At 45.3% G+C, this 26,246-nt stretch overlaps 1 protein-coding gene across 2 annotated transcripts in view; it reads left to right on the forward strand.

The window, feature by feature from the left end:
- The window catches only part of CACNB4 (calcium voltage-gated channel auxiliary subunit beta 4), a 219,177-nt gene that overhangs the window by 91,857 nt on the left and 101,074 nt on the right, over nt 1-26,246 (forward strand). Inside the window, exon 1 of one of the 2 annotated variants that reach the window (XM_068245791.1) lies at nt 13,020-13,295. The exons of the other annotated variant lie outside the window; for it this stretch is intronic. Within the exon in view, the coding sequence (XP_068101892.1) occupies nt 13,251-13,295 (45 nt within the window). The 5' untranslated portion in view covers nt 13,020-13,250. Of the gene's footprint in view, nt 1-13,019; nt 13,296-26,246 lie in introns of those variants that run through there. 2 annotated transcript variants of the gene reach the window in all.

A 26,246-nucleotide genomic window follows, 5' to 3' on the forward strand; every position in this document is an offset into this window, starting at 1 on the left:
TAAGGCAGAGGCAAGAGAGACTCCAGCCTCAGGGCGCAGTGTAGGAGGGGGTGCACAACTCACTCAGCTGTGATTCCACTATTGTGCTTAAATCAGAAAAAATAAGAAAAGTGGATACATGGCAGTGACTGCAAGCCAGATAACTAGAGATTAAGGTGTTGGGGGCCCTGGGCTGCCTCTTAGTCTAATAGCAATCAGTGTGTGATGGCTGGGGTGGCAGGCATGGAGGGGCGCACTTTGGAGTCTCAGCCTTAGGTGCTGGAGGACCTTGTCCCGGCTCTGTATGTAACTTTAGATCCTCCTTTGTGAAAGAGGCATAAGAAAGGTTTACTCCACTTTAGTACAACAACAAAAAAATATGTCTTCATTACTCAAGCCAACTGAAATAAAATTTGTCCTTTGACTTCAGTCTGCCACTGCTACAACTTTTATGTGTGTATTGGGGGGGGGGGGGGGGGGGGATTCCATGCCAGGCATCAGAGTCAAGAAGAGGAGAAGGCTGGGGGAAAGGTTTTGGTTGAATATACACTGACGCATTGGCAAACCATATATGGAGTCAGACCATTACAGTATTGTGGGAGTGCTTTTCCTCCTGACACTCGGAAGCTAAATCACTAGCACAAACTTCAAAAATAACCTTCCCCTTTATTTTCCCCTGGTGCCCTTTTTAACATAAAGCCTTGCATACAAATAATTGGTCAAGTTTACCACTTCCATGTAGTATGAATTTACCTCATACATTAAAATACATACAAAAATGCCTCATTAATTAACCCCTTACCCTCCACCCTCCCCCATAGTTACCAAAATAAAACAAAAAAAGCGACAGCCTTTAAGAAAACCACATAGTTACTGTCAGGTATAGCAGTATTACCTCACCAGCGGAGAGTGCTGCAGCCGCCACTTCCGCGTCTGACGTCACCCCGCGGCGGCTGCATCCTCTCAGACATATCCTCTCAGACATCTTACACAGCCCCTGGCAGGACAGGTCTCTCCTCTGCACATCAGATTAGGTCAGCACGCTTGTGGGCGGGGCGGCAGGACCTTTATAATCTGAGGAGACGGGTCAGCTGATCTTGCAATCAGCTGACACCAACCTGCCAATCACACGCTGCTGATTGGTCCAGCCCTCTGGGCGGGCGGTTTGAGTTTGCTTTCTGTATTTAAGCTGGGAGATGTCATTTGCTCACTGTCTGTTGTTGTGAATACTTTGTGTTAGCGCTCAGACCTTAGATAGTTCCGGTGTGCTTTGATCCGGGAGGAAACCGGGGATTTCACACAGAGATAGGAATTGTTTGCCTTTGACATGGGAGACCAGGGTTCAAATCCTGGCTAGGTCAAGTACCTATTCAGTAAGGAGTTCAAGGCAAGACTCCCTAACACTGCAGGGTGGCCTCCTGAGCGCGTCCCAGTGGCTGCAGCTCTTGAGCGCTTTGAGTCCGACAGGAGAAAAGCGCTATACAAATGTTCAGATTATTCAGATTATAATTATAATTGATATTATTGTCTTTATGTGTATGAACCTTGCCTAAACTCTCGACTATCCTTTTGCCTTGTGATTCTGTGCTTCTGCCCATCTTGTTGCCGACTTTTGCCTGAACTCCACTTTGATTCTGCCTGCCGATTCTGTACCTTGTCTGCCCGTCTGTTGCCTACCTGATCTGTCCGACTACTCTCTCTCACCAGTGGGCCCTCGCCACTGGTGAGGTTACCGCTGTGGTTCTATCTGTAACCTCCATCGCCACTGGTGAGGTTACCGCTGAGGATCTATCAGAAAATTACTGTTTGCACCAATCACTACACTTTGTTGTAACGATTGTGGAACTTTCTCCGTGATCAGCGCACAACGCGTGCGCTGATACGGCGAAATCCTCCACAAGTGTATAATTGCAGGAACCCAGCAAAAGGTGCTACGCACCCGTAGAGGGAAATTCCTGTCGGCAGATGGCGCTGGGGAGTGCAGAGGAACCAATCCTCTGTACCTCCACAAATGCCAGACAGGAATTGTAAGAAGCGCAGAACGCAATCGCAAGAGAAGCGATTGCGAATGATAACGAGCAAAGGGACAGGTTGTATGTGTGTGCGCCAATCTAGTCGCCACCCCGCGACAGCGCACACACAACAGCAGATACGAAACAGAAACGCAACCGCAAGAAAGGCGATTGCCAGAAGTGACACAAGGCAGATCAGAACAGAATACGAGGATAGCAAAGGCACAGCAAATCATACAACGAGAAGGTAAAGAAAACAACAAACGCTAACTGAACGCGAACACTGCACTCATTCGCAACAGTGCACGTGTTCGTGCGCAGTCCCCGCATGATAAGCACAACAGGGACAAGCACGCCTAACTAACCATTGACAGACAAACATGTAACAGAGGACGCGAGCGCTTGCTTAACGGTTACCTCACCGAGCCTCCAGCAAGCGTTCGTAGCAGACAAGACAGACACACGAAAACAGGGACAAGCTAGAGATAGGATCCACAGCACTAGCGAAAGTGGCTAGCGCGATCCAGGAAGACAGAACAGAAGGATCCACAGTACTAGCGCAGGATGCTAGTGCGATCCAGGTACAGAGTAGCAGAACAGAAGGATCCACAGCACTAGCGCTAGGCGAGTGCGATCCAGGCAGACAGAGTAGCAGAACAGAAGGATCCACAGCACTAGCGCAGGATGCTAGTGCGATCCAGGAAGGCAGAACAGAAGGATCCACAGCACTAGCGGAAAGTGGCTAGCGCGATCCAAGGAGACAGAACAGAAGGATCCACAGCGCTAGCACAAGATGCTAGTGCGATCCAAGTGAGACAGATCAGAAGAGATAGCTGGTAGCAACCGCTGCACCAGCTATACTCCAAGAACAGAGATCAGAACGTTTTCCTGTCGACCACCGCTGGGACAGGACAATCGCAACAGAACAAACAAAACAGATAAGCAATCCTAACTGCACTAGGTTAACCTGCCTAGCGCAGTTTCAGGAATACGCTAAGCTGAACTTCAAACAAAGAGAAAGGCTGACACTCCTCCAGGAGTGTTTCACAGGAAGGAATCCTTATGACCAGCCAAGCATTGTGGGAAACACATAGTACTTATAGTACACGCCTCCAATGAATGTGGCCAGGCAATTTGCATGACAACGTATACAAATTCCTCAGCAAGCACAAGCTGCAAAACTGACAGAAGCTCTCCTTTCCAGAGTCCTGCAGCATGCAAACCTAAACAATGGTCAAAAAGCTGCCTGCCTGCACAGGCAGCTGAGCAGATCATTACATTTGTGCAATAAAGCTAGTGACTTTGCCATGTCTTACACGCCATTTGCTAACTATTTCTGTATTATTGGTGATTCTGCAGATCACCATATAATCAGATATAGTATCTGTATTATTGGTGATACTGCAGATCACCACATAATCGGAAACCTGTTATCTTGCTGACACTATTGTTACAGTTACCTTAGGGACTCAACTTTTTTTAATATGTATGTCATGAGGGTATATTACTGTTATTTTGCAAATAAGGGCTTGTAATTAGTGATATAGTAAAAAGAAACACAAAACTTAAAAATATACACCTTTATTTCCAAATAAAATATTGTTGCCGTACATTGATCTAGGGGGATAATTTAAACACTGTAATAATCAGGACAAATGGGCAAATAAAACGTGTGGGTTTAATCAAGAGTAGCTTGTTTTATTATAAAACTACTGTATAAAGGCTGAGAACTGAAAGATAATTATTGTTTTTTCTATTTTTTTCTTATATTTCCTGTTAAAATGCATATAGAATAAAATAATTCTTAGCAAAAAGTACCACCCAAAGAAAGCCCAATTTATGGCAAAATAAACAATGTATAGATCATTTCACTGTGAGAAGAAGTGATAAAGTTATTGGCAAATGAATGGGAGGAGCGCTGAAAGGTGAATATTGCTCTGGTCCACAAAGGGAACACAACCTGTAGTGGTCAAGTGGTTAAAGTGAGTACAGACAATCAGCCTTCTCAGTTTAGTTAATCACTGCCAAGTCTCTGTGTCTGGCATTGCTATGTAAACATCTAGTAAAAAAAAATGTAGATTTGTAGGACAATAGTTGGTCCCCAGCTGTGCCTTTTACCCTGAGGTTTAATAGGAAAGCCAATGCATGCTCTGCCAGCATCTGACCCCCTGAGCCAGCACACAGCATGCACACTAGTGCGGGGACACCACTGATAGGACGCTCTGAGAAATATAAGACTCCCCTGCAAACAGCCCATTAAAGGGGGATTCTGCTCTCAATTACATTCTAGCATAATAAAAACTTAATGTGGTCTGAAACTCTGACATATCATTCAATAAAAATGTGTTTTCCTCCTTTTTATTACCCGTACAGTTACCAGATTTGCTTTTGTGCACAAGTAATATAGTCCATTTACAAATGTCAAGTTCTCAAAGTACAGTTTATCTGCTCTGAAAGCTGCCATTGCATTTAATTCAAGCTGCTTTTCATATATTAAAACTAAAATCTTCTAGTGAGCTCTTCTGAACTCTGTGCATGCTTGAAGCAGAGAGAGAGAGCGCTTGTTTTCAGTCGTTACAGGCAATGTAAAAACTGAGGAATGTAAACAAAAGATAATGTTATCTCCTCTCTGTGGATCATAAGCTGAAGGGGCTTACCAGTGCAGAGCAAAGTGCTGTGTTGAATTGAATGCTGATTAGTAGGTTTAAGGCAGGAAGGAATATTTTAGAGCAAAGAATGAATGCTGAGTTCCAAACCACTTTAACTTTACTACTCATTATTGCCCATAAAGCTATGCAAATTGCTTTTGTTCACAAGTAGTGTTATCTGCGCCATATTTATTGATTTTTGCAGAGGATGCATACTGTGGTTTAACCACCCTGGCGTTCTGATTAAATCGCCAGGGTGGCTGCGGGAGGGTTTTTTTTAAATTAAAAAAAAACTATTTCATGCAGCCAACTGAAAGTTGGCTGCATGAAAGCCCACTAGAGGGCGCTCCGGAGGCGATCTTCCGATCGCCTCCGGCGCCCAGAATAAACAAGGAAGGCCGCAATGAGCGGCCTTCCTTGTTTTGCTTATATCGTCGCCATAGCGACGAGCGGAGTGACGTCATCGACGTCAGCCGACGTCCTGACGTCAGCCGCCTCCGATCCAGCCCTTAGCGCTGGCCGGAACTTTTTGTTCCGGCTACGCTGGGCTCAGGCGGCTGGGGGGACCCTCTTTCGCCGCTGCTCGCGGCGAATCGCCGCAGAGCGGCGGCGATCAGGCAGCACACGCGGCTGGCAAAGTGCCGGCTGCGTGTGCTGCTTTTTATTTCATTAAAATCGGCCCAGCAGGGCCTGAGCGGCAGCCGCTGGCGGTGTTGGACGAGCTGAGCTCGTCCAGACCGCTCAGCTGGTTAATACATTTATTTATTGTGAGTTGTACAAATAGTGAACGTATAGTATTCTTTTTCTAATAAGGAATTTATGAAATATTACAGATTATCTGTGCAAAATAATAAACCTGCTGGTTTGTCTGGCAGAAATATGTCTTCCTTTCAGGGGCTTAACTAGAGGAGAACAGGGGGGGGGGGCATAGTTGTAAGGGGGCTCCAACTGCTAACCTTCCCTTCCCTTCAGAGGACCATACTTTAGATCAGGTGTTTTTGTGGCTACACCTGCGATGGGGGTCAAGATCATGATGGCCACACTTTTTAAAAGGAACCTGAACTGAATATAATTATTTAAAATAAACACATGATGTACCTGCAAATGAATATTGCATACTTACCTCGCTGTCAGTTCCTCTCAGAAGCTCATCATTCATTTTCTTCTTACATCGATTCCTTCTAATTCTGACAAGATTTTGTCAGAACTGAAATATACCAGTTGCTGTCAGTTATATATCAGTTGCTGTCAGTTATAACTGAAAGGACAACAGATAAGCAAGGCAATGTCCATGTTTTCCTGTGGGCTCACTTGTTACAATTTACCAGTGTGCTGACCAGGAAGCTGTTATAGGGTTATGGCCATTTTCAAAATGGAGGATGGAGAACGACATTGATCACGGTGGCCAAACAGGACACGGGAAAGGAGAAAGAGATTGATGAGTGGACCTGTGTATGTTTATTTTGCGGAGGGGTGTGAACGTTGGGTTTCCCGGGGGGGAGAATAATCATAGTTACATCACTGCTTCCTTTGCTAGAGTCTCTTAACCTGAGGACTAGTTATTAAGCCCCCTTTGTTTATTATGGACTTATCTCTTTCTAATATCAAGCACAAGTGAAATCCAAACCCTATTATAATTTCTTATCTACATGGCTTCAACGTCTACCATAGTGCTGTACATAGTGCAAAACCACACAATGATGGGGAGCATATATGCATGAGTAGTTCAACAAACTGTACAATCAGGACAATAAGTAGAGATGCATACAATTGATGTATAGTTTGAAAACATTGCTAATACTGGTACATCAGGAGAAAGAGGCCCTCAGGAGTGATAAAATGTATTAAAAACCATAAAAGTTTTTAAAAAGGAGGCGGCTTACCCATGGCTGGTTCTCTCATGAAGCAAGGTGAAACATTTGCATCAGGCTCAGAGATTACAGAGGCAGCATGCAGCAACATGCTTGTAACAGCATGCAGTCAGAGCAGGAGGAGAAGTGAGAGGAGAGTGAGGTGAAGAGGTCATTTTTGGGGAATAACAGCTTATTGTGCTGTGTGAGGAGTCTGGCAGTGAGCGAGGAGGGGGGAGGCAGGAGAGCAGCAGTGTTTCATTTGACTTGCAAAGCAGAAGGGAGGAGGCGGCACTACTGTCCTGACTGAGGAGGGGGCACATCCTCACAAGTTTGCCTCAGGCAGCAAACAGTCTAGAACCGGCCCTGGGCTTATCTGAGAGATGACACAATTATCAAGTGTATAAGCAGGGAATTGTATTTGCACTACGGCAACACATTTTTGTGAGTACTTAAAACTTATGCTTCATACACACTTGAGATAAAAGTCTTTGGAAAATGAAAGATCACAGACCAATTTTACCCCCTTCCATGTAGTATGAGAGCCATACCTACACAGTCTATTCTATGGAGCTGCACTCCCCAACAAATAAAAACTTTGCAGGATGCTGCACACACAGATGCCCGTACACACTCAAAAGATCATTATCTGCAAAAGATCTGTTCCTGCAAAAGATCCATTCCATGCAAAATGCATTATAGTCTATGAGATTGGCAGATCATCATACACACTTGGTTTAACAGACAATCATCTGCAGATCATCTGCAGATCAGATTCAACAGGGTGGATTTTCAGATCTGCAGATGATTGCCAGATATGCAGATGAAGTCTGTTAAACCAAGTGTGTATGATGATCTGCAGATCTCATAGACTATAATGCATTTTGCATGGAATGGATCTTTTGCAGGAACAGATCTTTTGCAGATAATGATCTTTTGAGTGTGTACGGGCATCTTTGTGTGCAGCATCTTGCAAAGATTTTATCTGATGGGGAGTGCAGCTCCATAGAATAGACTGTGTAGAGTATGGCTCTCATACTACATGGAAGGGGGTAAAATTGGTCTGTGATCTTTCATTTTCCAAAGACTGTTATCTCAAGTGTGTATGCAGCATTACTTTCCCAGGCTCCAGGGCCTATAATATTAATATGAGAGGTACTCAATACTCTAATAAGAAACAGCTCTTGCTGGTACATGTTCAATTGAAAAAATACATAGAAACAGGAAGAGGAGCGTAAGAATTGTGTACTACTGATCCTGCTCTTGCCAGCTGGCTCCCTGATGTGTCCGTGCCCCGCATCCCCTGCAATATGGTGCGCAGAGTGCGCTGCTCAAGACTACCCGTGTCTCCTGCCTTGTTGAGCGGAGCGTGCAAGCAACGTGTCAGCGGTGTAATGATCAGAGATTCTTCCTGTGTGACAATCGCTGTGTCTCATATCTATGATGCCATCTAGTGGCTTCTTGAGACACAGCTGTATGATCCTGGAGCACATCTGGTTTTTGGGAGGGGTGCTGACTCGTACTGGGGGCACATCTGGCTACTGTGGAGGGGGCAATATTGGGGAGGGGCTTATACACGAGTCAATCACTTTTTCCCTGGCCTCTGAGGGAAAAGTGTGTGCCTCGGCTTATACACGGGTCAACTTATATGCCAGTATATACGGTATTACATTTTGTTTCCGATCCCATTTATCTGATCACTCTGGATATTCTTTGTTGACTATTCCACCATCAATAGGCACTTTCAAAGCCCTTTCACACTGGTGCGGTGGGTCATTTTACTGCAGCTCGCCGCTATGCTAAGAAAGCCTATGGGTGCTTTCATACCGCATACGGTGCACCAGAAGTCACCGATCTACCGCAAGCGTATACAGGCGTTACCGCGCAACCTCTGGGACGATCTGTAGTGACGTGCGGCGGACCGGAAATCATGCAAGTCTATAGTGATGCAGGGATTTTAAAGGAAACCCAAGGTGAGAGGGCTATGGAGGCAGACATGTTTAATTCAGATTGCCTGGCTGTCCTGCTGATCCTCTGCCTCTAAGGGCTCGTTCCCACTATCGCGAATCTGCATGCGTCCAACGCATGCAGATTCGCACATGTAATGCAAGTGGATGGGCCTGTTTCCACTGTAGCGTTGTTGAGGTGCGTTTTTTTCAGCGTGAAAAAAACGCACAAAAGAGCCAACGATTTCGCCTGCGTCGGGAATCCGTGCGAATCGCCGCTAATGTATTTAATAGTAAAAACGCATGCGTTTGTTACATGCGTTTTTACCCGCGATTTCGCGTGCGATTTCGCACCTTTTTCAATTTTATTTAGCCCTGGCAGTGTCATGGTTAATTTCGCATGGCACCCTGCCATGCGAAATCGCATGCGAAATCGCGGGTAAAAACGCATGCGGAAACTCATCCGCATGCGTTTTTACAAGCGTCGGAATGCGGCCGAAATCGCGTCGCAACAGTGGGAACGAGCCCTAATACTTTAAGCCATAGACCCTGAACAAGCATGCAGATCAGATGTCTAATGCTGGGAATACACAATAAGATTTTTCAGCAGATTTACTGTCTGATCGATTTACCAAACGATTTTCTGATCAATTTCCATTCACTTCTATGAGAAATCGATCAGAAAATCACATCAGACCTTTCGGAAATTATCTATCGAACTATCTCTCTGCCAAAAATTCTCATGGTGTATTCCCAGCATAAGACAAACCTTGGACAAGATTAGCTGCATGCTTGTTTCAGGTGTGTGATTTAGACCATACTGACCAAAAAGATCAGCAGAGCTGCCATGCAACTGGTATTAAAGGGACTCCGAGCAGTGCAGAAACTATGGAAAGATGGATATCATTTTAAAGCTCTCTTTCTCCTCTTTCCAATGATATATAAACCGCCATCCTACGCCTTTTAGTTTTCGCTATTTTCGCGATTGAAATTGCCGCGGACGCGATTTCAATCGCGAAAATAGAGAAAACTAAAAGGCGTAGGGCGACGATAGTTACATTGTATTACACTGGACGACTTTTTCTGCTGAATGGAGCTGCTGACACTGGGGAATGTGTCGTCCTGTGTGATACAAGTAACTATGGAAAGATGGATATCATTTTAAAGCTCTCTTTCTCCTCTTTCTGGCGACACCTAAATCGTCGCCCTACACCTTTTAGTTTTCTCTATTTTCGTGATTGAAATTGCGGCCGTGGCAATTTCAATTGCGAAAATAGTGAAAACTAAAAGGTGTAGGGTGGCGGTTTATATATCATTGGAAAGAGGAGAAAGAGAGCTTTAAAATGATGTGCATCTTTCCATAGTTTCTGCACTGCTCGGTGTCCCTTTAAATAAATAAATATGGCAACTTCCATAGGTCCCATACCTCAGATCCCTTTTGAAGAGAATGCACGTTGCCTGGCTGTCCTGCACATGCTGCCTTTTAAAGAGACTCTGTACTAAAAAAAAATGCCCCTAGGGGTACTCACCTCAGGAGGGAGAAGCCTCTGGATCCTATCGAGGCTTCCCCCGTCCTTCTCTGTCCCACGGTGGCTTTGCAATATTTAACTTTCCCTGTTCCAGCGGGGGCATTGTCGCGGCTCTCCGCTCAGAAATAGGCAGAAATAGCAGACCCAACTGGGATCAGCTATTTCCAACTATTTTGAAGCCGAGAGCCGCTACTGCGCCTGCGCGGGAGCCGGGAAGGTAAATATTTACATGCCCGCTGTTCCCTCCGAAGTACAGAGGCGGGACAAGGTCCTCCAGCACTCAAGGCTGAGACACCAAAGTGCGCCCCTCCATCCCCCCCACCCCAGCCGCCACACACTGATTGCTATTAGACTAAGAGGCTCCCCAGGGCCCCCAACCCCCAAAAACCTTTATCTCTAGTTATCTGGCTTGTAGTCACTGCCATGTATCCCCTTTTCTTATTCATCTGTGCTTCAAACACAATAGGGGAATGATAGCCGAGTGAGTTGTGCGCCCCTCCTACACTGCGCCCTGAGTCTGGAGCCTCTCTCGCCTCTGCCTCGGCCCGGCCCAGGGGCAGTAACATTTAAAAATCTGAGCAATGTACCACACACCTGAGTTCAATTTTTCACACAAATTATTGAAAACTTAGAAAAAATTGATTGGGTATTAGAGGTTCTATTTACACTTAATGTGTTGCGTTGAGTTGTGTCGCATCCCAACGCATTAAGTATAAATAGGGCCTAAATCAAGAATTTGACAATCTACCATACACCATTCAATATTTAGAAAGATTGATCCAAAAAATACACCACTCCCATTCGACTTTTCATCGGGAAAAAAATTCAATCAGATTTCTTGAACAAATAAAAAAAAGTTTTTTTATTTTTCTGCACAACCAATTTTTTTGTAAAATGGGATCATTTTATTGTATCGTCTGTGGCCACCTTAAATCAAGAAAATGATAATCTGTCTCATTCAATTTTCAGAAAGTTTCATCAGAAATATCCACTTTTTTCTAAATAAAAAAAAAGGGGGATATTCGATCAAATTTCTCAAACAAATAAGGAAAAAAAAAACTTTAGATTTTTCTGCACAACAGAACATTTTTATTAGCTTGCCATAAAATCGGATCTTTTTATTGTATCTTGTGTGGCCACCATAAGAGTTGCACATTTTTAGCCATGTAGCAACAGACAATTTTATTCAGTGCAGGACAAGTTTTCAGGGTTGCCTATGCTCTTTCATTGGTTCTAACGGTGGCCACACACCTTACAAATTTTATATTTCTCTCTCTAAAAAAATAAAAAATTACAATACATTTTCCTGATTGATTGTAACATTTGAAAAATCTGCTCAATGTACCCCACACCTGTATTGTTAAAGTCTGACGTTAGAGCAGCCTGTAACGCAGCCCAACTCACAGTAATGAAAAATCATTGGGCTGTTCACAGTGCCAACGTTGTGTTACATTGTAACGCTACACTTTGAATGAAAGTGTAGCATGCTGTGCGTTATAGCGGTTTTAGCTGTGTTAGACTGTTTGCACATGCTCAGTAATGTTTGTTTTTTGTTTTTTTTTAAATGTGCCGCATGCGCCGTTTTCGTTCGATTCGTATGCGTCAAAAAGTATGCATCACGTACGCATCAAGAGACGCATAACGCAGTTCAATGTAACGTCCAACTTCAAGGCTAACATGCGTTGCGTTAGGGGCACGTTATGCGACCTTAACGTCGCATCAAACGCAACAATTTTTTCCATTTCTTTTCAGTCCAAGATTTACAATCAATTTTTCTCAATTGATTGTAACATTAGAAAAATCTGGCCACCGTACCACACGTGTGTTCAAGTTTTCCCCAATTGCGCAAAAAGATTGAAAACTCTGAAAAAAATGCCTGCATCTTTGCATTACGAAATTGTCAATCTACCACACACTATACAATCTTGCAAAAAAATTGATCAGAAATTTCCTGCCACTCCCGATCAAGAAAAATCAAAAAATACAGGAAATCCGATTGGAGTTTTCACTTGAATGAAAAAAAGCTTTTCTTAAAACAAGAATTTGAAAATTTGACAATCTCCAATCTGAATTATTGCAAATACCTTCTGTTTTAAGAAGGCAAACTTCTGTTTGACAATCTACTCTACACCATTCAATTTTCAAAAAGATTGACCAGAAAAATCTGCCACTCCTGATCGACTTTTATCGGAAAAAATGGAAATTTGATCAAAACAAAACCTTTCGATATCTCTGTTCCTGTTCCACTAATCTTTTTTTTTATTGAATTTCTGTAAAATTCGATCATTTTATTGCATCATGTGTGGTCACCTTAAAAGAAAAAGCTCAAACCTAACTGGCTGACAAAAGGAAATCCCCAAAACACCCCTGAGGCCTGGAACCCACTTCTAAGAGCAAATCGCAATCTCTAGCGTTTTTAATGAGTGTTTTGTAAGCGATTTCATGAGTAGCAGTAGCGATGGCAGTGATTTAAAAAAGTGTAAGCTTTTTGCCAGCGATTATGTAGGGATTTACGATTAGCATTTTTAATTGTGATTGGTCTTTTCAATTAATTTAAATTTTTTTTTACAGTGTGCAGCAATTTACTAACGCTTGCAAATCGCTTTGTATAGCGATTTCTGAGCGATTACGCCAGTGTTTATATACTTTACATTGCAGAAACGCAGATGCTCAAAAAATGCTGCATGTCCTGCGTTAGCGATTTTGCTAATCGCAATCGCTCCAGTGGAATTTGGCCCATCCATTAACTTTAGCGTTTAGGAAAATCGCTAGCATTTTGAATCGCTGCCTAAACGCTCAAAAAATCACTCATTTCAGACCATTTGATGCTTAGCAGTGACTCCTCAGAGTGAAATAATAAGCATAGGACAGAGTGGGGAAGGAGAGGTGGTGTTGGCTGGTGATACTGAGGAATAGGAGAGAGAGATTGCATTGCACTGTGTAAGCTCTGTGCTTTGCACTATCAAAGCAGATGTACTTCCAGCTGAGCGGATCCAGCCAATCACAGGACACATTCCTGGGTCTCTCCTCACCAGTCGGGTGCTTGGGAAAAAAGGGTTCGTTTCATGCTCTGAATTTGGAAGACCGATAAAAAATGCCAGCTCTAAACTGTCTCTAGGGATCGCCTCCCCTCTATAATATGAATGAACAGCATCTTGGCTGGGGCATACAAACACACACAGGGAAAATTGACAGCACAGCCTTGGTGCTATCTTGAGGCCTTTGCTTGGATCTCTCCCCCTCCGTCGTTTCTGCATTGGGAAGGTGCACTGGATCGTAGCCCTCCATGTACGACAATTTGTACCTGCATGGATTTGAAGATTCCGAGGCGGTAAGCTTCTCTCTGGTTCCTCTCGTATTCCTGTTTTCTGCCTCTGTACAGCTGAGCTGTGACAGAAATGCTTGTTTGAATGGACTAGGTGGGCTTTCTTAGCATGCTTTGCTGTAGAAATCTTAAAAAAGGATGCTTCTCGTTAGAGGATCTTTAGCAGGGGAATTTTGTCCATCCTCTGTTTTTGGTGCAAGGTCTCTATTTGTGAAAGAGCTTCTAGCTTATTGTTCTATAGACTGTATTATTGTATCTGTGCTTGATCTGTTTCATTTTCTGTGTATGCAGGTATTTTGTTTTAGTGTGTGTGTAGTATAGTCATTTGGGCAGGGTCTCCCTGCTTACGGTATGTATTTGTACGTTTGTGTTTTTTTTATGTATGAGTGCAGCTTGTCATGCCTTGCCATGCCAATATTTTTCCTCACTTTGTACAGCGCTGCAGACAATGTTGGCGCTACGAAACGAGAATTTAAATTGCCTTGGATCAGCAGAAAAGCCGAAATCCTCTAAGGGATCAGTGTAATGCCTGATCAGGTAGCTACAAGCCTAATTCTGGCACGGTAATTAATTTGATGAGGGTGGACACCCCCCTTCCTCCCCCCCAATCATTGCCAGACTGGTGGAACTGAGACACTTGGGACCGAACGAGAGGTTAAATCGTTGATTTAGAATGTAACGATAGTGGTGACACTCCTGTCCATAGCTAGGTGACTTCAGTCTTTGCTTTGAGGGGGGTGGAGGGAAGGAGAAGAGGGGGATACGGTACGTTATGTAAGTAGAATTGATTTTCATAACTGGGTCCGGTGTGTACGTCATTGCAGATGTGTAAACTTACTGGTGTGGTAACCACAAGGGACAGCGTTGCATGTCAGCCCTTCTGTGCCCCCTCCTTTGTATCAGCAGATATGGGAGAGAGAGTGCTGCTCTCTGATGTCAGCTAGCCCATGTGCCTTTAGCACATCAAGCAATGTGTGGCCAGCACCAGGGGTACCCCGTCCTTTTTGTTTTAGGGAATGATGAGCTCTTGGATTTTGGATGAAGAAGCGTGAAGGGAGAGGAGGGAGAGAGCGAGCTTCTTCAAGGCTGCCTGCAAAGGATGTGCAGGAACCATTCGGGTTGCACCCTTTCAGGGGGAGGACAGGCAGGAGAAGGAGGAGGAGGAGGGGGGGGGGGGAGGATCTTTGCTCCTCTGTGGAGATGCGCTCTTTTGTGTAGAAGCAGCAGCAGCAGCTCTTGGAGGGAAAATCGGAAATCTTGGCCTTATTTCTCCATTTGTGAAGAAAAGCCTGTATTTCGTATCTTCTCAAAATATTTTTAATTGTGGTTATCAAACAGATACATCGGTACAGTTTCAATGCAGAGTACCTGTCTTCTTATCAAACCACAATTTTCAAAGAATCTCACCTTTAGGGCCCTTTTCCTCTGAGAGCGATTTGCTTAAAATCGCAAATCGCTTGCGGTTTTTAAATCGCCAGGTTTGCTGTTTTAACATAGGAATCATGAAAAGTATTTTCCACTGTAGCGATTCATGTTTCTGTAAATCGCAATCGCTTTTTTGAGCAATTTTTGAAGCGATCGAGCTTCAGTGTTGAAAGTTAAATGCAAAATAGCAATCGCAAAACAAAATTGATGAAAAATCGCAAACTCTTGCGTTTGTAACTTTCTTTTGCGATTGCTAGTGGAAAAAAGCCCTCTTAATTGGATCTAGTATTAAAATGAACCCGAGGTATTGGACCTATGGAAGTTGCCATATTTATTTCCTTTTAAACAATACAGCAGTCCTGCTGATCTTTCTGGTCAGTAGGGTCTAATTCACACACCTGAAACAAGCATGCAGCTAATCTTGTTAGATTTGTCATAGACATCTTATCTGCATGCTTGTTCAGGGTCTGTAGCTTAAAGTATTAGAGGCAGAGGATCAGCAGGACAGCCAGGCAATGTGCACTTTTTAAAGGACAACTGAAGTGAGAGGGATATGGAGGCTGCCATATTTATTTACATGTAAGCAATACCAGTTGCCTGGCTATCCTGCTTATCCTCTGCCTCTAATACTTTTAGTCATAGACCCTGAACAAGCATGCAGCAGATCAGGTGTTTCTGACATTATTGTCAGATCTGAGAAGATTAGCTGCATGCTTGCTTCTGGTGTTATTCAGTCACTGCTGCAGCCAAATAGATCAACAGGGCTGCCAGGCAACTGGTGTTGCTTAAAGTGGACCTGAACTCTTGCACAAAACAGAAGGCAAACCTAGAGAAATGCACCCTGTATGTATTAAGATAATTTATCCTGTCTAATCCTCCCTCATCTGTGACTAATCACCAATGTAATTTGATCTCTCAGCTGTGTCAGCTCAGGAATCTCATCTGCCACGGCAGAGCAGCTAATTTGTGAACACAGGATGTTAGCCCTATGTCTGCTTCCATGAAAGCAGGAAGTAGACACACTGCATATTTTTTGCAGGGTTTGTATCAGCTTAACAAAGAAATGTTTTTCTTTAAAGTGAACCTGAGGTGAGAGTGAAATGGAAGCTGCCATATTTATTTCCTTTTAAGCAATACCAGTTGCCTGGCTATCCTGCTGATCCTCTGCCTTTAATACTTTTAGCCATAGACCCTGAACAAGCATGCAGCAGATCAGGTGTTTCTGACAACATTGTCAGAACTGACAAGATTAGCCACATGCTTGTTCTGGTGTTATTCAGACACTACTGGAGCCAAATAAATCAGCAGGGCTGCCAGGTAACTAGTATTGTTTAACCTCTTGAGCCTCAGAGGTTTGTGCCCCCTAGTGACCACTGACCAGGCCATTTTTTACAATTCGCCACTTCACAACTTTAACGATTAATTGCTGGGTCATACAACTTACCCAAATTAACCTTACCTACTTTTCTTCTCACAAATAGAGCTTTCTTTTGGTGCTATTTGATTGCTGCTGTTATTTTTAGTTTTTTTTTTTTATTAATTAAAACAAGTAAAAAAAGTATTTTTTATTCCCTCCCCCTAAATTGGTATTGTTTAAAAGGAAACAAATATGGCCGCCTCCATATCACTCTCTTTACAGTTGTTGTTTAATTGGCTTCCTCCTAAATTGGCCCTAGACTACTTTACATACACTACACTATACATACATAGACATATGTCTATGATAGGGATTCGATTGTGAGCTCCTTTGAGGGACAGTTACATGACAAGACTAAATTCTGTACAGCACTGCGTAAGATCTCAGTGCTATATACATATTTAAATTACAAGAAAAAACAGCCTGCCAGCACTGATCAGCAGCTGGCAGGCCGATCGTTGGGGGCTGCTGTGCACAGTGACGGGAGATCGCGATGATTCCTCGCGAGATGATGCACATATGCGTCGCAGAGGAGCGAGAGAGAAGCTGTCCCACCGCAATCCTGCGTTAGGCGGTCGGGAAGCGGTTAAAAGGAAATAAATATAACAGCCTCCATTTACCTCGGGTTCACTTTAAAGGTTATTATGTTGTTGCGTATCTTTTAGACAAGAGAGAAGGTTATAAGTCCAGGTCTGCTTTAGAGACACTGTAAGGGAAAAAATGTGTCCCTATGGGGTACCTCAGGAGGAAGAAGACTCTGGATCCTAATGAGGCGTCTTCCTCAGGGATCCAGCTCTGTCAGCCCTCGAAAATCCACCAACAAACTTGTCAGGCTTTATCAGTAAAGCGGACCCGATCTGGCTCGGCTACTTCCACCAGAAGCTTGTACTGCGCCTGCGCAGGAGCGCGGATAGGTAAATATTGCCGAACGCTGTTCATTAGGATCCAGAGGCTTCCCCCTCCCGAGGTAAATACCCCTCAGGGACACTTTATTCCTTATAGGATCTCTTTAAAATTAAATAAAAATGGCAGCCTCCACATACCTCTCACTTCAAGAGACACTGAAGCGAAAAAAAATATATGATATAATGAATTGGTTGTGTACTATGAATAATTACTAGAAGATTAGCAGCAAAGAAAATATTCTCATATTTTTATTTTCAGGTATATAGTGTTTTTTCTAACATTGCATCACTCTATAATATGTGCAGATTACACAACACTTAGCATTCAAAATGATTCTTTCAGAAGAGTCTGTGAAGTAATGAACTCTCCTCTAGCAGAGGAAAAGTAAACAGTTCACTTACAGTTGAGATAATAAAAGTCAGATAACAGCCCTCTCCACGACTAACTTAGTCGGAGAGCTTAATAGCTTTTTTGAATAGAGATAACAACTGGAGTTTCTCAACTCTTCCTGTACTGGAAACAATTAGACTGATGTATCTGCTCTTAGGCCTGGTGCACAACAAAAACCGCTAGCAGATCCGCAAAATGCTAGCAGATTTTGAAACGCTTTTTCTTCTTTTTCTGTAGCGTTTCAGCTAGCATTTTGCGGTTTTGTGAAGCGTTTTTGGTGTAGTAGATTTCATGTATTGTTACAGTAAAGCTGTTACTGAACAGCTACTGTAACAAAAAACGCCTGGCAAACCGCTCTGAAGTGCCGTTTTTCAGAGCGGTTTGCGTTTTTCCTATACTTAACATTGAGGCAGAAACGCATCCGCAATCCAAAATCTGCAGCAGCCCGGGAGTATGCGTTTCTGCAAAACGCCGCCCGCTCTGGTGTGCACCAGCCCATTGAAATACATTACCCTAGCGGATCCGCACCCGCAAGCGGATCGCAAACCGCAGCGGAAACGCTCCGGTGTGCACTAGGCCATAATGTTTTTTTTCTTAGCTGTACTACACATACAAATCATAATATTATCATTTTTTTTTCGCTTCAGTGTCTCTTTCAGTGGTCCTTTAAGCCTACAGTATCTTTTTTATCTAAATGTATTCACGTTCTGTAAAATAAATACAAAGAATTATATATGTATAAACTTTCATGAGGCGACATCGCCCTCTAACTGCCCCCAGCATCCACTGAACTGCTAGGGATGCCCCACAGAGGACTGAGGCCTAGTTCACACTATACACGTTACTGTGCACACGTTGGCAATGAGTGTGTGATACACAAGAACATCAAAAGTCCTTAGACTGCACTGTCTGACCTTCTCGCTTTTACGTGTTGTGCAGCAGTGCGCTGCAATATTGCACTGCTGCTCGCATGTTTTGCAAAGAGCAGCACTGATCCATTCACACTGTAGTGAATGTGATCAGCAGCGTATTGCGGATGGCGTGCGATTCCGTGCTTCGTGTTCTGAACACACGGTCATTTGTATTTGCGAATATAAACAAGGTGTAAGAGGACCGATATTACTCTATTGTAGCTGAGTATAGATGGCCAGTGAGAACTTAATAGCATCTGCTTGCATGAAAATGTCATGCCAGTTGTATGCAGTGCCTTAGCTAAGGGCCTATGGGCTCCGGTGCAAGTTTTACATTGGGCCCCCCAAGCACTCTATACATAACAAATGATGCGGCACCCCGAAACCTGCTAAGAAAAACCACAGTGTCAGGGGTGCAAGAAGGGGATGGGGAACAGATTGTTAATGATTACCACTATTCAAAGTATCTATAGAAGTTATTACCAGCACAGGACCAATAGAGAGCTAATACTGTGGTTGAGGGAGGGCCCTATGGGGACCCTCTGGCCCAAAGGCCCCGATGCGGTCATAACCTTTGCAACCCCTATTGCTATGTCACTGGTTGTATGGATTAGGCCAGTCAGACTTTCTGTTGATTTTGATTACTGCATACAATTTGCATAAAATATGCATCTGGATAGTTTAAAAATGGATTAGAGGGGATATGCACCCCACCATTACTGTCTTATCAGGAAGGGCCAAAAGTGATTGGAAGAGGCGTTCCAATAAAAACAGGATCCATATGTAAAATTGTTACGTCATGCAGGAAGAAATGGCCAGTTTAGGCAGCTGTAGTTTCCTGTGGAAGTGTTGGTATGAGGTGGTATGAGGGCTCAAAACTGTTTAGTATTTAAAATGGTGACACTTATTGGCTGAAGGATCTTAAAGGGAATCAGAGGTGAAAGAAATATGGAGGCTGACATGTTTATTTCCTGTTAAATAATGCACATTGCCTGGCTGTCCTGCTGATCCTGTGCCTCTAATGCCTGGTACACATAATAAGATTTTCTGGCAGATTTATGCCAGATTGATTATTTCCAACATATCTGATCTGATTTCCAATCGATTTTCCAAGTGAACGGATGTGGTGAGGTCAGGTCCCCTGTATCTAGCCAGTTCCCTGCGGAATGATAGTCTCACTGCAGTAAACCTGAAAAGCTGTAGGGATGTGAAGGGAGCGATTCATTTTACTTCCTGCTTTGTGCAAAGTTATGATAATCAATTAGATAAACAGCGAGAGGAATATTTTGGCTGTAAGAGCAAGTAGTAAGGAATGCGTCTATCCAAAATTGGGGCCTTGAAATTTGGCCACCCAGTAATGCTGATAGTAAAATATTGGTATTAAAGACCGATATTTTACTATGGCCAAACCTAACCCTACTCTCACACAGAACCCTCCCCCCGATGCCTAACTCTTACCCCCTCCCCAGCACACACTACCTGCTTAAAGGGACTCCGAGCAGTGCAGAAACTATGGAAAGATGCACATCATTTTAAAGCTCTCTTTCTCCTCTTTCCAATGATATATAAACTGCCGCCCTATGTCTTTTAGTTTTCGCTATTTTCGCGATTAAAATTGCCGCGGCCGCGGTTTCGATCGCGAAAATAGAGAAAACTAAAAGGCGTAGGGCAACGATTTAGGTGTCGTCAGAAAGAGGAGAAAGAGAGCTTTAAAATGATATCCATCTTTCCATAGTTATATTGTATTACACAGGGCGACTTTTTGTCAAAGTCAGCAGCTGCATTCAGCAGAATGGAGCTGCTGACACTGGGGAAAGTGTCGTCCTGTGTAATACAATATAACTATGGCTTGATGGATATCATTTTAAAGCTCTCTTTCTCCTCTTTCTGACGACGCCTAAATCGTTGCCCTACGCCTTTTAGTTTTCTCTATTTTCGCGATCGAAATCGCGGCCGCGGCAATTTCAATCGTGAAAATAGCGAAAACTAAAAGACGTAGGGTGGTGGTTTATATATCATTGTAAAGAGGAGAAAGAGAGCTTTAAAATGATATGCATCTTTCCATAGTTTCTGCACTGCTCGGAGTCCCTTTAATGCCTAAACTTACATTGCACAAACTATCTACCTAGCGCCCAACACTTAAAACACACACACAAAAACTACCTACTTAACGCCTAAGCCTTAAACCCCCACTGCACAAACTACCTACATAACCCTTAACCCTCCTTAACAGACTACCTACCTAACGCCTAATCCTTAAACCTCCCCCGTCCCCCTGCACAAGATACCTAGCTAACACCTAACCCTTAAAACTTTTCACCATGCACAAACGACATACCTTACACTTAAATCCCTGCACACTAGTTACCTAAGGGCCAGTTTCCAATAGTGATGACCGCATTGCATCCGCTGCTCGATATATAGCGGGCACTTACCGGGTGCCCAAATTTCCGCTCCAGCTCCTAAATTCCCAATATTTTGCATTGGCACCTATGGCTGCGCCCAATTAGTCCACTTGCCGCATGCACCCTTTTTTTACTGCTTCGGTAAAGAAGGCCCAGACAGCTCATGGTGACCCAGAACCGCCTGGAAGGTATAAAGGGCAGTGGCATAGCAATAGGGGGTGCAGAGGTAGAGACTGCATCGGGGCCTTTGGGCTAGAGGGGCCCCAAGGAGCCCACCCCTCAAACACGATATTAGCTCTTTATTGGTCCTGTACTGGTAATATTCACCTCTATAGTTGATTTGAATAGTAGTGATCAGTAACACACAGTTTCCCATCCCCTTCCTGCACCTCTGACACTGTGGTTGTCCTTGATTGGTTTTGGTGTGTTGTATCAATTGGTATTTATAGCATGCTGGTAGGCCCCAATGCTAAACTTGTAGGAGAAATCTTTGGAGAAAAAGTAACTTGAATAAGGGCCCTGATCTGAAGTACAGGCCCCCGTATCAGAGAAAGGGAAGGTTAGGAGTCGGGGCCCCACAAAAGCTCCCCCCCCCCCCCCCGTAATTGCAGGAGCTGCTCCCCTCTAGTTACACCCCTGGGTAGGACCCCCGTAATTGCAGGAGCTGCTCCCCTCTAGTTACACCCCTGGGTAGGATTGTCCTAATGCTCCTTTTTTAAACTTTGAGTAGCAGTGATGCATCATGGGAGTGCCTTCTTTTTCACATAAAGCTAAATAATTGCAAATGCCTTTATGCCTTTTCTTTGAATATAACACATTTATATATAGCATAACATTTTTTATGAAGGGGCCTTTTAGGTTCCCTTTAGTCCTTTATGAAGTCTTAAGCTACGTACACACATGCGACAACGATCGTTCGTTGTGAACGACGAACGAACTTTTAATTGACGAAAGAACGACCTAAGTAAAGTTCGTTTTTAAAAGTGTGTAACGATTTGATCGTCAGAACGAACATTACATCACGTAAAGCAACTATTGCGCTTGCGCATAAAAATGAAAAGTTCCATGGACAAAATAGCAAAATGCGCATGTCAAGCCTAGTACGAACGACCGTTTCCAATGATGTACTACTTTTGCAAACGATCGTCGTTGGAAAAAATCCGCCAAGCTAGATGGTTCATTTTTAACGATCTAGCTCGTCCGTCGTTAGACTTAAAGAGAGTCTGAAGCCATAATAAAAATGGCTTTTTTCCTTATATATAGCAGGGGCATGTGTGCCTCTGCTAAAACGCAGCTATCATGCGGCTAAACGAGGGTCCTTTCCCCTCCAAATCCCCCCTTTGCTGCCCGGGGAGCGCTTCCGTGTGAGGCGGGGCTATGAGCTACAGCCCTGCCTCACACGCGTCTATCAGCGGCGGATCTCCGCCTCTCCCCCGCCCCTCTCAGTCTTCCTTCACTGAGAGGAGCGGGGGAGAGGCGGAGATCAGCCGCTGATAGACGCGTGTGAGGCAGGGCTGCAGCTCATAGCCTTGCCTCACACGGAAGCGCACAGGGGTAGCAAAATCTACGACCAAGTTGGTCGTGATTTTGCAGGGGGGGATTTGGAGGGGAAAGGACCCTCGTTCAGCCGCGGGATAGCGGTGTTTTAGCAGGGGCACAGGGGTGAGGGGATGCCTCGCCTAGGGCACCATATAGCCAGAAATGGCCCTGGTATATGTGGCGCAGAGCTATACTGCATTGAGATGAGGCCACCGAGTGAGCCTGGCAGCGCTGTGTGTTCTCTGCGGAAAGGAATCTCAGATATTTCAGATCTGGCAGAGGGACAGGTGATAAGCCGTAATTCCTGGAAACTGAGTCAGATAACGTCTCCTATAAGTAGTCAGGTAACGTCATAAGATCACATGATCGGACTAAAGTATGCTAGAGGTGATTGTCTACATCTAGAGACTTAAAGGACAACTGTAACTACAGGGATATGGAGGCTGCCATATTTATTTCCGTTTAAACAATACCAGTTGCCTGGCAGCCCTGCTGATCTATATGGCTGCAGTAGTGAATGAACCAGAAACAAGCATGCAGCTAATCTTGTCAGATCTGACAATAATGTCTGAAACACCTGATCTGCTGCATGCTTGTTCTGGGTCTATGGCTAAAAGGTATTAGAGGCAGAGGATCAGCAGGCTAGCCAGGTAACTGGTATTGCTTATAAGGAAATAAATATGGCAGCCTCCATATCCCTCTCATTACAGTTGTCCTTTAACCTCCCTGGCGGTAAGCCCGAGCTCAGCTCGGGGTATGCTGCGCAGGAGGATTTCTCAGGCCCTGCTGGGCCGATTTGCACCATCTTTTTTAAAACACGCAGCTAGCACTTTGCTAGCTGCGTGTTCTATACGATCGCCGTCGATGCGCCGCCCCCCAGACCCCTAGTGCAGCCTGGCCAATCAGTGCCAGGCAGCGCTGAGGGGTGGATCGGGACCCCGTTGATGACGTCATCGCGATCGTCACCATGGCGACGGGGGAAGCCCATACAGGAAATCCCGTTCAGAGCGGGATTTCCTGTTGAGATTATGCGCCGGCGGGGATCGGAGGGGTGGGACGGACACCGCAGGGAGGGGGGAAGCATGTAGCTAGCGCTAGGCTAGCTACATGCTTAAAAAAAAAAAAAAGGCAAAAAAAACCCTCCCGTGGCCGTGCGCCGCATGAAATCATACCGGCAGGGAGGTTAAGATGATGCTGATAATAATATTATTATTGAAGTGGACCTGAACTCTTGCACAGGGCAGAGGGAAAACAGAGGGAAATGCACCCTGTATGTATTTAGAGAGTTTAGCCTGTCTAATCCCCCCCCCCCCCTCATCTGTGACTAATCACATCTGTAATTTGATCTCTCAGCTGTGTCAGCTCAGGAATCTCATCTTCCATGGCAGAGCAGCTAATATGTAAACTGGATGCTAACCCTATGTCTGCTTCCATCAAAGCAGGAAGTAGACACACTGCAAATTAATTGCAGGATTTGTATAAGCTAAAAAAAAAATCTTTTAAAGGTTATTATACAAGGAATTGAAAGGAAATATTTAATGGCATTCAGTTACAAAATTACCTGTAAAGTGATATGTTGTCACTAGTGGTGCTGTCTATCATGGGTGTGCTGTCACTGGGGGTCTGGTATGTCACTGGGGGTCTGATCTATCACTGGGGGTCTGGTTTGTCACTGGGGCTGCTGTCTGTCACTGGGGGTCTGGTATGTCACTGGGGGTCTGATCTATCACTGGGGGTCTGATCTATCACTGGGGGTCTGGTTTGTCACTGGGGCTGCTATCTGTGACCGGGGGTCTGGTATGTCACTGGGGGTCTGGTATGTCACTGGGGGTCTGATCTATCACTGGGGGTTTGGTTTGTCACTGGGGCTGCTGTCTGTCACTGGGGGTCTGGTATGTCACTGGGGGTCTGATCTATCACTGGGGGTCTGATCTATCACTGGGGGTCTGGTATGTCACTGGGGCTGCTGTCTGTGACCGGGGGTCTGGTATGTCACTGGGGGTCTGGTTTGTCACTGGGGGTCTGGTATGTCACTGGGGGTCTGATCTATCACTGGGGGTCTGGTATGTCACTGGGGGTCTGAACTATCACTGGGGGTCTGGTATGTCACTGGGGGTCTGGTTTGTCACTGGGGGTCTGGTATGTCACTGGGGGTCTGGTATGTCACTGGGGGTCTGATCTATCACTGGGGGTCTGATCTATCACTGGGGGTCTGGTATGTCACTGGGGGTCTGATCTATCACTGGGGGTCTGGTTTGTCACTGGGGCTGCTGTCTGTGACCGGGGGTCTGGTATGTCACTGGGGGTCTGATCTATCACTGGGGGTCTGATCTATCATTGGGGGTCTGGTATGTCACTGGGGGTCTGATCTATCACTGGGGGTCTGATCTATCACTGGGGTCTGGTATGTCACTGGGGGTCTGATCTATCACTGGGGGTCTGGTATGTCACTGGGGGTCTGATCTATCACTGGGGGTCTGATCTATCACTGGGGGTCTGGTATGTCACTGGGGGTCTGATCTATCACTGGGGGTCTGGTATGTCACTGGGGGTCTGGTATGTCACTGGGGGTCTGATCTATCACTGGGGGTCTGGTATGTCACTGGGGGTCTGATCTATCACTGGGGGTCTGGTATGTCACTGGGGGTCTGATCTATCACTGGGGGTCTGGTTTGTCACTGGGGCTGCTGTCTGTGACCGGGGGTCTGGTATGTCACTGGGGGTCTGGTATGTCACTGGGGGTCTGATCTATCACTGGGGGTCTGGTATGTCACTGGGGCTGCTGTCTGTCACTGGGGGTCTGGTATGTCACTGGGGGTCTGATCTATCACTGGGGGTCTGATCTATCACTGGGGGTCTGGTTTGTCACTGGGGCTGCTGTCTGTGACCGGGGGTCTGGTATGTCACTGGGGGTCTGGTATGTCACTGGGGGTCTGATCTATCACTGGGGGTTTGGTTTGTCACTGGGGGTCTGATCTATCACTGGGGGTCTGATCTATCACTGGGGGTCTGGTATGTCACTGGGGCTGCTGTCTGTCACTGGGGGTCTGGTATGTCACTGGGGCTGCTGTCTGTGACCGGGGGTCTGGTATGTCACTGGGGGTCTGGTTTGTCACTGGGGGTCTGGTATGTCACTGGGGGTCTGAACTATCACTGGGGGTCTGGTATGTCACTGGGGGTCTGATCTATCACTGGGGGTCTGGTTTGTCACTGGGGCTGCTGTCTGTGACCGGGGGTCTGGTATGTCACTGGGGGTCTGGTTTGTCACTGGGGGTCTGGTATGTCACTGGGGGTCTGATCTATCACTGGGGGTCTGGTATGTCACTGGGGGTCTGAACTATCACTGGGGGTCTGGTATGTCACTGGGGGTCTGGTTTGTCACTGGGGGTCTGGTTTGTCACTGGGGGTCTGGTTTGTCACTGGGGGTCTGGTATGTCACTGGGGGTCTGATCTATCACTGGGGGTCTGGTATGTCACTGGGGGTCTGAACTATCACTGGGGGTCTGGTATGTCACTGGGGGTCTGATCTATCACTGGGGGTCTGATCTATCACTGGGGGTCTGATCTATCACTGGGGGTCTGATCTATCACTGGGGGTCTGGTATGTCACTGGGGGTCTGGTATGTCACTGGGGGTCTGATCTATCACTGGGGGTCTGGTTTGTCACTGGGGGTCTGGTATGTCACTGGGGGTCTGATCTATCACTGGGGGTCTGGTTTGTCACTGGGGCTGCTGTCTGTGACCGGGGGTCTGGTATGTCACTGGGGGTCTGATCTATCACTGGGGGTCTGATCTATCACTGGGGGTCTGGTATGTCACTGGGGGTCTGATCTATCACTGGGGGTCTGATCTATCACTGGGGGTCTGGTATGTCACTGGGGGTCTGATCTATCACTGGGGGTCTGGTATGTCACTGGGGGTCTGATCTATCACTGGGGGTCTGGTATGTCACTGGGGGTCTGAT

The sequence above is a fragment of the Hyperolius riggenbachi genome, chromosome 7 (genome assembly GCF_040937935.1).
Source record: "Hyperolius riggenbachi isolate aHypRig1 chromosome 7, aHypRig1.pri, whole genome shotgun sequence".
Classification (NCBI taxonomy): Eukaryota; Metazoa; Chordata; class Amphibia; order Anura; family Hyperoliidae; genus Hyperolius; species Hyperolius riggenbachi.